Source organism: Mustela erminea, chromosome 9, assembly GCF_009829155.1.
Source record: "Mustela erminea isolate mMusErm1 chromosome 9, mMusErm1.Pri, whole genome shotgun sequence".
Taxonomy (NCBI): domain Eukaryota; kingdom Metazoa; phylum Chordata; class Mammalia; order Carnivora; family Mustelidae; genus Mustela; species Mustela erminea.
The window spans coordinates 56,711,501-56,724,517 of record NC_045622.1 but is presented as its reverse complement, the minus strand read 5'-3'; the positions used below and the strand labels follow the sequence as shown (position 1 = coordinate 56,724,517).

The window sequence follows — 13,017 nt, the reverse complement described above, 5'->3', positions numbered from 1 at the left end:
TGATTTCTGGGAATGTGTCTCCACCATCTACGGAAGCCTAGTTTAGCATATTTGAGGATGAAAGACCATTTGGAAAAAAGGCTCAGCACTCTAGCAGACCCTCTGGATGAATGTAGCTCCTTGAGTAATCTCAGGAAAAACCTGCAAAACAAATGCACAGTCAACACCCAGAATGGTGAGAGACAGTAAGTCGTTTTTGCCATAAAGCTGGGTCTGGAGGTGTGTGTGTGTGTGTGTGTGTGTATGTGTGTGTGTGTGTGTGTGGTGTGTGTTTTAAGGCAGCCACAGATTATTTTGTCTAAATAATTTAATTTCCAAATATCTGGAGATTTTTCAGGTATCTATTATTGATTTTTAATTTAATTCTGATGGGTCCGAGAACATACTCTGAGTGACAGCAATACTTTTAAACTAACTGACACTGGTTTATGGTCTAGCTGGTCTTGCTGAACGTTCTGTGTGTACTTTAAAAGAATAAGTACTCTATCCTTATGGGGTGTCCTATATATGCCAATTAGGTAAAGTTAGTTGACAGGGTTGTTCAAGTCTTGATCCTTGCTGATTTTCTAGCCCCTCGTTCTAATTACTGAAAGGAATGTTGACATCTCTGATTACCATTGTAGATATATCTATTTCTTCTTTCAGTTCTGTCAGTTTTTTGCTTCAGTATTTAGTTGCTCCATTATTAGCTACAACACATTCAGAATTGTTGTGTCTTCTTGATGGAAAAGATCATGACGACCTTACTTTTAATCATTATAAATTATCCCTTTTATTTTTTTAATTTTTTTTTTAAAGATTCTATTTGTTTATTTGACAGAGAGAGACAGAGAGGTCACAAGTAGGCAGAGAGGCAGGCAGAGAGAGAGAGGGAGAAGCAGGCTCCCCGCCAAGGAGAGAGCCCGATGTGGGGCTCGATCCCAGGACCCCGGGATCATGACCTGGGCCGAAGGCAGAGGCTTAACCCACTGAGCCACCCAGGCGCCCCAAATTATCCCTTTTAATATTTCTTGTCCTGTAGTCTATGTTGTCTGATATTATAGCCACACCAATATTTTAATGGTTAATGTTACTCCCTGTGGTGAGCAAAAGCTAAAATTCTGGCTCAGTTATTTTGCCTTCCAACTACTATTTCCTGTCAAGCTTTTGGGAGTTTCTGTTCCACAAATGTATCCAGGTTTGGCTGAGAATTTGCAAGTTATTTACATATATGAAACTTGAGAGCTCCCCAACATTCATCCTCAAGCCAATAAGATCAAGGCTCTGTGCTTGAATTCTAGTCATGTAGCCCCTTGTCACAAAGAGCTGCTTACTGTACATATCTCCAAGTACAGTCCCATTCTTTTAAGGGACTTTCTAGTTTTTACATGGCTTGGCTATCTTCCAGTTCTATTAAGTATTTTTGCCCCAGGTTAATGACTGTTATCTAAAGGAGGATTAGTCTAATATGAGCTAGTTTCTTATTACCAGAAGCAGAAATCTTGTGGAGTCAGTCTACATTCAAAACAAACTGCAAAGAAATCTTAAATTTTGCTCAAGTTTACCATTAATATTTCCATTGTAATTCTGAAACTTCAGTATATTGCAGGATAAAACAAAATATTGTTACAAAATTTTGACCATAAGCAAAAAAAGACAAATATAAAATCAAAGAAATTCAACAAAATCCTCCTAATTTTAAATCTTAATTGGAAATAACAACATGAACTCATGATTAAAAAAAAAACAACAACAATAAATTTCTAGCTCCGAAAACAAAGAAAGGGCCAAGACATCAATGACACTCATTACAATAAGCACCTTCACATCCTAGACCTGGGTGTCTAACTACAATCCTCTATTAACAGAAATCAGAGCTCAGTGGAGAATCAGACTTAATTCTAAGTATGATCAGGGAGAATACAAGGTGAGTCTATGATAGCAAGCCTGTGTGAGAAAGCAGGAAACTGTTCAAAGACTGATGGGAATAACATCAAAAGGACATGGAAGGCTAAATGGACTCTCACTGGCTGAATTCAGACACTATGGGGCTTCGAAGAGGCCATCTATAATGGAAAACAGATGAAATTAATAAAAATCTATAACAAATTGAGAATATATAAGGTGGGACTGACCCTATGAGGAGAAGTAAAGGATAATGACGTGAGGAAAAAATATCTACCACAGAGCTGTGAACTGAAAAATTCTCAGGGCTGAAAGATATTACAGTTCTATCCAGCCAGACTGAGAAATCCTATTGGGTACTTATGGCATATCAAGAAACTACAGAAAGGAAATGCACTGGCAATAGGGCTAAATTTGCCCTACCGGAATGGCTATTCTAAACCAACCCCAACAAAACTTAAAAATCAAACTCCAAAGGATTAACCTGATCTGGAGCTGACAAGGCTGTCAGAACAAAACTCAATAGCCTTTAAAAAAGAAAGGAGAATTCAGATTCAATAATGAAACACAATTTCTACTAGGTATTTGAAAAACAGAAAAACATGAGCCATAACTAAAGGAAAAAAATTAATCAATAAGAAAGAGATAAATAACAGATGATGGGAAGAGCAGACAAGGACTTAAAGTCATTATTATAAATACACTTAAGGATTTAAAGGAAAACATGAAGGTAAACAGGCATGAACTGGGAATATAAAGAGAATATAAAGAACCAAACAGAACTTATAGACTGAAACTGTAATATCTGAAATAAACATTCACAGGATGGCCTTAACAGTAGATTACATACTACAGAAGAAACGATCAGTGGCCTTGAGTATATTCTAGCTCATCAAACTGAGCTTAAGACAAAAAGTAAGGCTAGATGAAAATGTGAGGGGTGATCTTTGCATGTGATGTGTAGGATGATATCAAGTAATCTAATATTCATGAAGTTGATGCTGAACTAACCTGTATGATAGAAAGCAGGTCAGTTCTTGCCTGGTCACAAGAGAACTTTGGGGGGATGACAGAAATATTTGGCACTTTGATTGTGATGGTGAATATTAAGGGAGATGCATTTGTCCAAGCTCACCAAACCCTTCACTTGAAATGGTTTCATTTTATTGTTTGTATATTGTACCTTGATATAGCTGATTTTTAAAATTCCATAAAATCATAATGAGTAAAGTAAGTAAGAGTGAAAAATACCCATTTGCCACTACTGGAGATGACTAGTACTTGCTAGCTGCAAGTACCAAAAAAGGAACTTTAAAAGCTGGAAGGCCTGGTAGCATCACCTATTAGGTGACTACTACTAGCATCATTAATAGAGTTGATTAACTTGATAAAAACATCCGTGTGATGAAAAACAGCATCATCTATAAAGTATTCTTGCCTAAAGCACTCATTCAAATCAGGCCTCGAGATTTTTATTTTATTTTTTAAAACATTTTATTTGTTTATGTGAGAGATAGAGAGACAGTGAGAGAGAGTATGAACGAGGAGAAGGTCAGAGGGAGAAGCAGACTCCCCGTGGAGCTGAGAGCCCAATGTGGGACTCGATCCTGAGACTCCAGGATCATGACCTGAGCTGAAAGCAGTCGCCCAACCAACTGAGCCACCAGGTGCCCCATGGCCTTGAGATTTAAAAAAAAACAAAACAAAACTCATTATGTTATGTTAGTCACCACACAGTACATCACCAGTTTTTGATGTAGTGTTCCATGACTCATTGTTTGCATAGAGCACCTAGTCAGGCCTCTAGCTTTAACTTCTATTATATAGAACAGAAACAAACATACAAAGCCAATATTGCATAATATTAATGGTTGAATTTAGCATATGAGAAATATGTATTTACTCTTCATCTTTTATATGTTGTTGAAAATTTTCACAATAAAAATGAAAGAAAGTGATTAGTCAAAAGGTCTGCTGACATATTATGTTACATGAGCACAGTGAAAACCTGCAATAACAGGCCCAGAGGTGACGTAAATCTGGATATAACACAACTGGAAATTCTGTCTTTAGAGTAGGCTCATCCTTAGCATTTCCTTAATCTTGAGGTGGATGAGGCTTCACATTTTATGCAACTGAAATTTTTAGGTTTCTCCTAGCGCATGCTGGTAAGGGTATTAATTGTCATTTTTTGAGTCACTGAGGTACAAGGATGACATAATTCTGAATTCCCAACAGAACCTTATAGGATGACAATTTAAAAGAAAATGTGTTTATATAGATAATAAGTGATATTTCTTGGTTTTGTTAATTCACTTTGTTATTGTACTTTGGATTTCAAATGTACATTCAATTCAGATTTTAAAAATATAGTTAATATCTTGGGACACCTGGGTGGCTCAGTCGGTTAAGCCGTTGCCTTCAGCTGCAGTCATGGTCCGAGGGTCCTGGGATCGAGTCCCACATTGGGCTTCTTGCTCGGAGGGGAGCCCGCTTCTCTCTCTGCCTCTGCCTGCAACTCTGCCTGCTTGTGCTCTCTCTCTCTCTCTCACTCTTTCTGATGAATAAATAAATAAATAAATAAATAATAAATAAAAATATAGTTAATATCTTTTTAAAAAAGATTTTATTTATTTATTTGACAGAGATCACAAGTAGGCAGAGAGGCAGGCAGAGAGAGAGGAGGAAGCAGGCTCCCCACTGAGCAGAAAGCCTGATATGGAGCTCAATCCCAGGACCCTGGGGTCATGACCTGAGCTGAAGAAAGAGGCTTAACCCACTGAGCCACCCAGGTGCCCCAATATAGTTAATATCTTAAAGAAAGAATCATATTGTCTATAGTTCCTTCAGGAGGCCTCACCCCAAATGTGAGTTACTAAAAATTTCTGGGTATCTTTGACCTCTTACATTAAATTTCTCCTCTTTGTGTCTCCTCACTGTCAAAAAAAAGAGAACTGCCCTCAACCCAAATAAAAGGAAAAATCTAAACATGCAAAAAATAATGGTGTTCTGGAACAACATAGGTCATGTACAGCTTCCAAAAAGATGGTATTTAAAATTCTTGGTCTCTTGGCAAGCTACGTTTAAAATAGGAATGCTAAGTCAGATGAAGACTGTGTGTGTCTGTGTGACAAAAGGCATTTCAAAAAATTCAAATACCTAAATATCAGGTTAAGAAGACTGTTATTAAAGTTTAACTTAAGCAGCTATTACTTTGTTTCAATTCTTGAATTTGTCAGCGGATGCAAACAGTACCACATCTAATACAAAGATCTTTGTAACTATCATAGAGATCATAACAATAGAACAAAGGTGTGTTTATCACTGTGTGTACAGTATACGCTCATCAGTATCTAGCACATGGTCGGTATTCATTAAGTATCTGTTAAGTTAATCAATTAGCAAATCTATGACACATTAACCAGCCAATAATTAATTAATCACTATATAAACCTTATTCTTTGGAAAAGCACAGACCATTAATATTTTGATTTCTTATGTTTGAAAAAAGTTTATTACAGAGTGCCATGAAGGCTTTTATTCTAACTGGCAACACTGAATGGAAACACAATATAGAAAAGACTGGATCACGTAGATTAGCCAACAAGGAAGAGTAACAGTCCTGTTGGTTGGAGTTATAAACCAAACATGAAGGATATAATGGAATTTTAACCAGCTTTTTCCCTTTTGATTAGGTATTTATAATAAAGTACATAACTACTAAATGGAAAGAGAAAATCCAATGCAAGTGATGTACAGGCAAAGGGAAGAAAGGAGGAATCTACACAACCTACTAATGTCGATTCTTCTGAAGGTTCTTGTGGTCAAGTCTATCCAAAAACCTCATTATGACCGTCTGGTAAGTACTACCCCAATACTACACTCACATATTTGCCATCTAATTTTAGCTGGGTTATTCTTTATATCTGATATGTGAAAATCAAATGAGACATCATTTTAAGACCATAGTAGGATTAACTATATTTCATAGATATTTGAAGCTGAGATAATAGATCCAGCATCATGGTTTTTAGCATATTCCGTATTTTTGGTAAGAAAATTATCTCTGAGAATGCAGACTCAAATACTGGTATTAGGAAAAATGAGACAATCTGTTGTGGGAATCTCACTTCATATTTTTAGCTTTAAGTTAACAAACACAGGGCTGTTTAGCACACTCACAGAAATAACAGGTCATTGAGCCTAAATGCAGACTTGTGTGACCAATACCTACTACTGCTACTCCTGGGGGGTTTGGTGGAGGGGTGGTACCAGACAGTAACACCATGGAGGGAGTTTGGAAATAGAAAATACAAGACAGAACACACCCTTCAGAAAACTTCTGAGACTTGTCCTGTTCCACCAGGGCTCCAAAACTGGCTTCACTCACAGTATGGAGAAACAAACAGCAGGAGAAACTCATACACAGGCCAGTGTCTCTCAGACCAGGCAAAGGCCTGCCAGCAGTACTTGGCTGGTACCCTAGGGTAGTGGCTTAGCCTGACCGAGTTCAGAGTGGAAAACGGCTATTTATTGTACACCCTGCCCTCTTCACTGTAGAGGCAGTGGATCATGTGTCAGGGACAAAGGCAAGTTGGGTTTACTGGGGTTTCTCTATACCAGGCAGATGGCAAGCCTTCCTGGTTCAGATCACTTCCGTGGGGTTGTGCCAAAAACATGCTCACATTCCCTCTGTTTGCCTAAGCTGCCTCTCCCCTCACCCTTCCCTTCCCCCTCAACCAACCACTGAAACACTTCCTCAAAACCTCTAGAATCCTGAGGGGATATATGAAAATCACCAGTTTAGATTAACCCTCAACCAATCTCTTGTAGAGAGATGTTGGTGGTATCTTGTACACTTACAGTGCCACACTGTGTCCCAGGGGAACTTCTCTCATTGGGCAAATGACTCTTAGAGAGTATTTCCCAATGCCAGGCTCAAGTCTTCCTCCTTCTTCCTTTGGTTCAAATTATGCCTCTTGACATTACATGGCATAAATCTTGTGCTATCCCTGCTTCTCTAATTAAATACTGCTCATCTGTCAACACCCATCTCAAATTCTACCTCTTCTGTGTTACCTGCCCTGACAACTTCTCCCACAGTGGTCTCTGTGTCCTCCGGGTTCCTTAAGTATTAAGAGTACTTGTGTGGACCACGCCTTGGCATTTATGTTTTACAGTCTCAGCTATCTTTGGCACTCTTTATGCCTTCCTAACAGGAAAATATTCTCCTTGAGGTCTGGATAGTCTGTCTTTCTAAGATGTCTACTTTCTAACATCCCTTCAACATGTTGCACTGGGTAGGTAACTATACACAAGCGTGCACAGGTCATCCATGAACTGGTCCTAACCACAGTAATTTTTGCTTACTTCCTATCATTATTTCTTCAAAAAACCTCCACTCTAAACAAATCAAACTGCCTAATTGTATCCTATGTCTTCTGCCTTTGCAAATAATATCTTTCTTTCCATCTCAACCTCTCTGCCACCAGGTCAGGGAATATTACTCTACGGTACATGAACTTCTGGACACTGTACACAAAAATGTGTGGGGTTTTCTTTGTGTGTGTGTTGGGGGGGGGGAGAGAAGGTTTCACACTTTCATACACAATCCTCAATAGGGTTCCATGACCCCTCACCAAAAGATGAAAATCTATTGTTAGGTTTTTTGCCTTAAGCAGATACTTAACCAAGTCTCTCTTTTTAAAAGATCAGATTTTTGCCTCTGAACCATAATAAGAGGGGCAAAAACCAATTTTGCCCCTCCCATTATTGGGGAGGACTTTTCAAGGCTCTAAATATATATATATATCAATTTTATGCCATTAATTTTACTGATTTATTATGTTCCTTGTGAAAACTTTAAAATTAGTATCTTTATCGTGTTATAATTCTTCTGTTAACTTTTCTTGATTATAAACTCTCCAGATAACAGGTTCAGTGTCTTTTTGTTACACGCACTGTCTTGCAGGAAGCAGGTATCAAAAATAAAACTCCGGACACAGATAAAGTTGCTGAGTCATCTTCAAATTAAGCAGTGGATAGCAGCTGAATTCTACACGTATACACCACAGCTGTGATATTGTTGGAGCTGGGGAAAATGCCCCAGTGAGCTGCCACCTCACCTCTGCTTTACGAATATTTTCTCTGGCTTCATCTATTTTCTGTTCCAGCTCTGCTCGGCTTTGTTCTGACACTGCAACTCCATGACATTCCAGATCATCTAAAACCTATTAAAGAAAACAGGAAAATAATGACTGTTTTTTCTTTTTGTCTTTTTTTGCTTAAGTGATTACAGTATTCAGGTAATTTAAAAGGCTTCAGTGACAAGTGGTCACAATTCCTCTTTTAATGTTTAATTTTTTTCACTTATTTTTTAATTTAAAAAAAAACTTCGCGATATAATTATACAAAGTTGCAAAAGTAGTACAGAAAGTTCCCTCACCTCTTCACCCAAGGCAACAATTTATAGAACAATACTATAATATAAAAACCAGGAAATTGACATTGGCACAATCTACAAACCTTACTTGGATTGCATGTTTTGATATGCATACTTCAATTTCTTAATTTCTAAAAATTAAATGAATATAGGGCTGCCTGGGTGGCCCCACTGGGCTCAGACCCTGCTCTAGCATCCTGGCAACCAACCCGCATTGGGACTCTGTTCAGTGGGGAGCCTGCTTCTCCCTCTCCTTCTGCCCCTCCCCTGTTCCTGCTCTCTCTAATACATAAATAAAAATCTTCTAAAAAAATTATATGCATACAAAGTTCTGTTGTAAAACAACAACTAATAAAAAATGGCAGAAAGTCTCATATTTGCACATCCCACTATATGCCCCCACCCCAGATAATTACTGTCCCATCAATTTACGTGTATTTTTTTGAACTATTGCTTATATATCTGATCCTAGAACTGTTTATATGTAAAATATAACTTAGATATATTAGAGTTATGGAATTTAAGATAGAGAGATTAGTAGCTCAATCTAATCATTATGACCCCTTATAAGCAGAGAACTTCCTCTGGCTGGAATCAGATGAGAGACCAGCCAAAAAGGAAGTCAGGGAGTTGATTCCAAGCATGGGAAGGATTCAGTGCATCATTGCTGGCTCTGATATGTAGAAGCCCATGTGCAAGGATCAGAGAGAGTAGCCTCCAGGAGCTAAGGGTAGCTCCCAGATGACAGGAAAGAGTATGGAAAGAGTATAGGTCCTACAGTTATTAGGAACTAGATTCTCACAACAACCTGAATGAACTTATAAGTGGGTTCTACACTAGAGGCCGGCCTAGCTAGCTAAAACAATGTCATTTTGGCCTTGTTAGAGCCTGAGCAGTAAAATCAGCCAAGCCCATCCAGATGTCTGACCTACAGAACTGTGAGATAAAATATTTGCACTGTTTTAAGCTACTAAATTCATGGTAATTTGTTATGGCACATATAGAAAATGGACACAACCATCAAATACAATGTTTCCTCTAAGTTTCAGGAAGACATCCTTGTTAGGATGAAAAATTCTTTATCTTGCTGGCTTTGACTTTTGTTTTACTTTTTAATCACTAAGAGATAATTTTATCATTTGATTTTTTGGTAATTATAAAAGTAATCATAGAATTTTTCATATTTATTTGGCAAATGCAGTTTATTATGCTGATAAATTTTCTAGTGTTGAATCATCATGGCACTCTAATTAGTCATGTGCTTAAAATATAACTAGATTCATTTTTATTAAAATTTATTTAGCATTTTTATAAGTTATATCTTTGTTAGAAATCAATATACTATGTACTTCTAGGCTCTTTTTTGTTCCATTTATCTGTAAGTCCATTCTTTTTTTTTTTTTTAAAGATGATTTCTCTTTTTATTAAAAAAAATTTTTTTTTTTTTTAATTTGATAGACAGGGATCACAAGCAGGCAGAGAGGCAGGCAGAGAGAGGAAGGGAAGCAAGCTCCCCGCCGAGCAGAGAGCCCGACTCGGGGCTCAATTCCAGGACCCTGGGATCATGACCCGAGCCGAAGGCAGAGACTTGACCCACTGAGTCACCCAGCGCCCCTATGGTAGAGCATTTTAATAAAAAAAAGTCTCTTATGTGTTTAACATTTTGAAGTATAAAGCTGCAGTAATTCATCTAATTACTATTTATTGGATATATGGTAGACAGAGAACTTGTCTCTAGTTCACAAATTCTTTGAGATAAACTGTGTTAGAGAAACTGCACTCAAGAAGCCTCATCTCTCTATGAATCTCATTTACATGACCAGATTCTGAAATTTATACTGTAGTCTGACACCAGGTTTGGAGAGATTTGGGGTAAAGAGGCGAGTTTTATTATGCATGCAAGAGGGATGTAAACTGTTATAACCAGAAGGTAGACTGGAAGACTGGGTTTTTTTTTTTTTTAGATTTTTATTTATTTGACAGAGATCACAAGTAGGCAGAGAGGCAGGCAGAGAGAGAGGAGGAAGCAGGCTCCCTGCTGAGCAGAGAGCCCGATGTGGGGCTTGATCCCAGGACCCTGGGATGAAGGCAGAGGCTCAACCCACTGAGCCACCCAGGTGCCCCAAGACTGTTTTTGGAAAAAAAAAAATTACTACAGTATTTCCCATTCCACATATTCTTCTAGAACCTTGCTATTTCCCTACCAAGAAGTGGAGTTTATGTTCTCTCTCCCTGAACCTCAACACAAGGCCTTTGTGACTGCTAGTTAACAAAAAAATGACACAGTAATAAATATCATGTTATTTCTGAGACTAGACCAGAAAAGATAACATTGCTCCTACTTGGCTCATTCTTGGGACTCAAACCTTTGGGGCCCTGTGCCACCATGTAACGGCTAAGCTGAAGCCACTGTGCTGGAGAGACCATAGAGAGACCAAGATGCATGAGGAGCTCCAGCTGTTCTAGTTCCCAGCTATCAAGTCCTCCTGTTCCAAGCACCAGATATTTCAGTGGGGAGGCCTGTGAGGTGACTTGAGCACCAGTCTCTATCTGACTGTAACCACATGGGAGACTTCCCAGTGACAAGTGGCAAGCTAAGTCCATCCAATCTCCAGAGTGCTAAGAGACAATTAAAAATGCTCTTTTTTGTGGCATGAAGTTTGAGGTGTTTTGTTTTGCAGCATTAGATTAGTGGAACATTGAACTCAGGATCCCTGTGAGACAGTAAAAAGAAGTCAAAGCAGGCAAGAGAATATATGTATACACAGAAAAAAGGTCTAATGTTGGAGATATTAACTTATGATTTGTGGTAAGTGAAACCATGGCATTGGTTAAGAGTGCCTATAATAAGAAGAAAGAATAAGAAGAGAGCCTAATACAGAACTCTAAGAAATTTAAATATTTAAATATGAAGTGAAGAAAAAACCTACCAAAGAATATAAGAATGGCTAGAGAGGCAGAAGGAAAACCAGGACAATGTTAAGTCATGGGTAACTAGAGAAGAGGGCGTTTCAACACAAAGGGAGTTGTCGATTATGATGAAACTGCCAACAGGTTTTGAGAAATAAAAGTATCTATTTTGGATTTAGCAACACAGACCACTGGTGATTTTGGCAAGTGAAGTCTGTATGAAGTGTGAGGGAAGGGAAAGTAGGAAAAGTCCAAATTTTATGGGCTAAAAAATAAGTGAGGTTAGGAAACCTAGACATGAATAATTCTTTTAATAAGCTGGATGTGAAGGTAAAGAAAAAGTTATAAATAAATGGAAATTATAAAAAGTTTACTATACCTTGTGCTTAGAGTTTAGCCTTGAATATACATTTTTTTGGTGTTTAATTTTAGTTTTTAAATTTTTAATTTAATTTTATTTAGCTCTTCTGGATCTTGAACTCACGATCCTGTGATTAAGGGTTGCATGCTCTACTGACTGAGCCAGCCAGGTGCCCCTTAAAGATACACTTTCATGGACTCTACAGTTAAGTCTTCAAAAATTTTATCTCGGTCATTAAAAGCTTAATTCAACACAGGCATGTCTCTTCTACTACCTGAAAGATGGTAATACACTATCACTAGCTTTTCTTAGAAAATTTTATGGCAAAATAAATTACTGTGTTGCTGCTTGAAAGGCTTAAGGAATTTCCAAGCTAACTAGACAGCTGAGAGCATACGGCTGAGTGGCTGAAATTACAGAAAAAACATAAAGATATTTTTCACATTAATAAAACTCAACTCCTTAAATTGGTTTGACATTAGCTAAATGTCGCCTAAGACTCTATTATACTTACCCGCTGTTGGTGAACAATGTTTTTGTGCTCACGTGCCACACGTGTGGCCCATTTTCGAGCCTCCTTGTTTAGACTGTGCTCCTCTGTGGTCCCAGTTTCTGATTCTAATTGTCGGCTCTACAACATAAGAGAGAACAGAGACAACACATCATTATGCCTATTGAAATCACTACTGTTTGTAGGTGGACCAGAGAGCCTTCACTTAATCAGCCCTCAAAACAAGCCCTGCTCCACTGTGGGAAGCAATGTCTCATATCAGAACATTAGCAGGACGGTATGAAACCATAAATGAACACCGGATTTTTCAGTTTGCACTGTTTAGTATTGGAGCTTCACCTCTAATACTGTGGACTGATCCATTTTGGGTGTGAAAAAAGCTAGCTAAACAAAGAAAAAAAAAAGTATTTATGCCGACTTACCATGACACTAAAATGGTTACATAGGTAAAATGGAAACAACTCAAATGTTTTAATGGGATTTAAAAAAAGAATCAATGGATAAAAGTGAAGAGAACAAAACAATACAATAACAGTAATACAACCTCTTTGTCCACAAAAATACTGGGTTTATTTCTTTTTTAAAAGATTTTATTTATTTATTCGACAGAGAGAGAGAGAGATCACAAGTAGGCAGAGAGGCAGGCAGATAGAGAGGGGGAAGCAGTCTCCCTGCTGAGCAGAGAGTCCAATGTGGGGCTCAATCCCTGAGATCATGACCTGAGCTGAAGGCAGAGGCTTTAAACCCACTCAGCCACCCAGGCACCCAAGATACTAGGTTTAAATTATTAAATTAGTTTCAGGCCCATCACCAATTCACCAAAAACCCCCAAACTAGGTTTTGCCCTTCCTCTGGACTTTAATATCATACGAGAGGGGTGCTTCATTAAATAAGTGTTTCTTCTAGCCC

At 38.0% G+C, this 13,017-nt stretch overlaps 1 protein-coding gene across 8 annotated transcripts in view; it reads right to left on the bottom strand.

The window, feature by feature from the left end:
• Nucleotides 1–13,017, bottom strand: part of FCHSD2 (FCH and double SH3 domains 2) — a 273,812-nt gene that overhangs the window by 30,540 nt on the left and 230,255 nt on the right. For all 8 annotated transcript variants that reach the window (XM_032360435.1, XM_032360440.1, XM_032360441.1 and 5 more), the window contains 2 exons: nt 12,112–12,228; nt 8,010–8,114 (listed from right to left, as the gene is read on the bottom strand). In XM_032360435.1, coding sequence (XP_032216326.1) covers nt 8,010–8,114; nt 12,112–12,228 — 222 coding nt within the window. The remainder of the gene's footprint in view (nt 1–8,009; nt 8,115–12,111; nt 12,229–13,017) is intronic.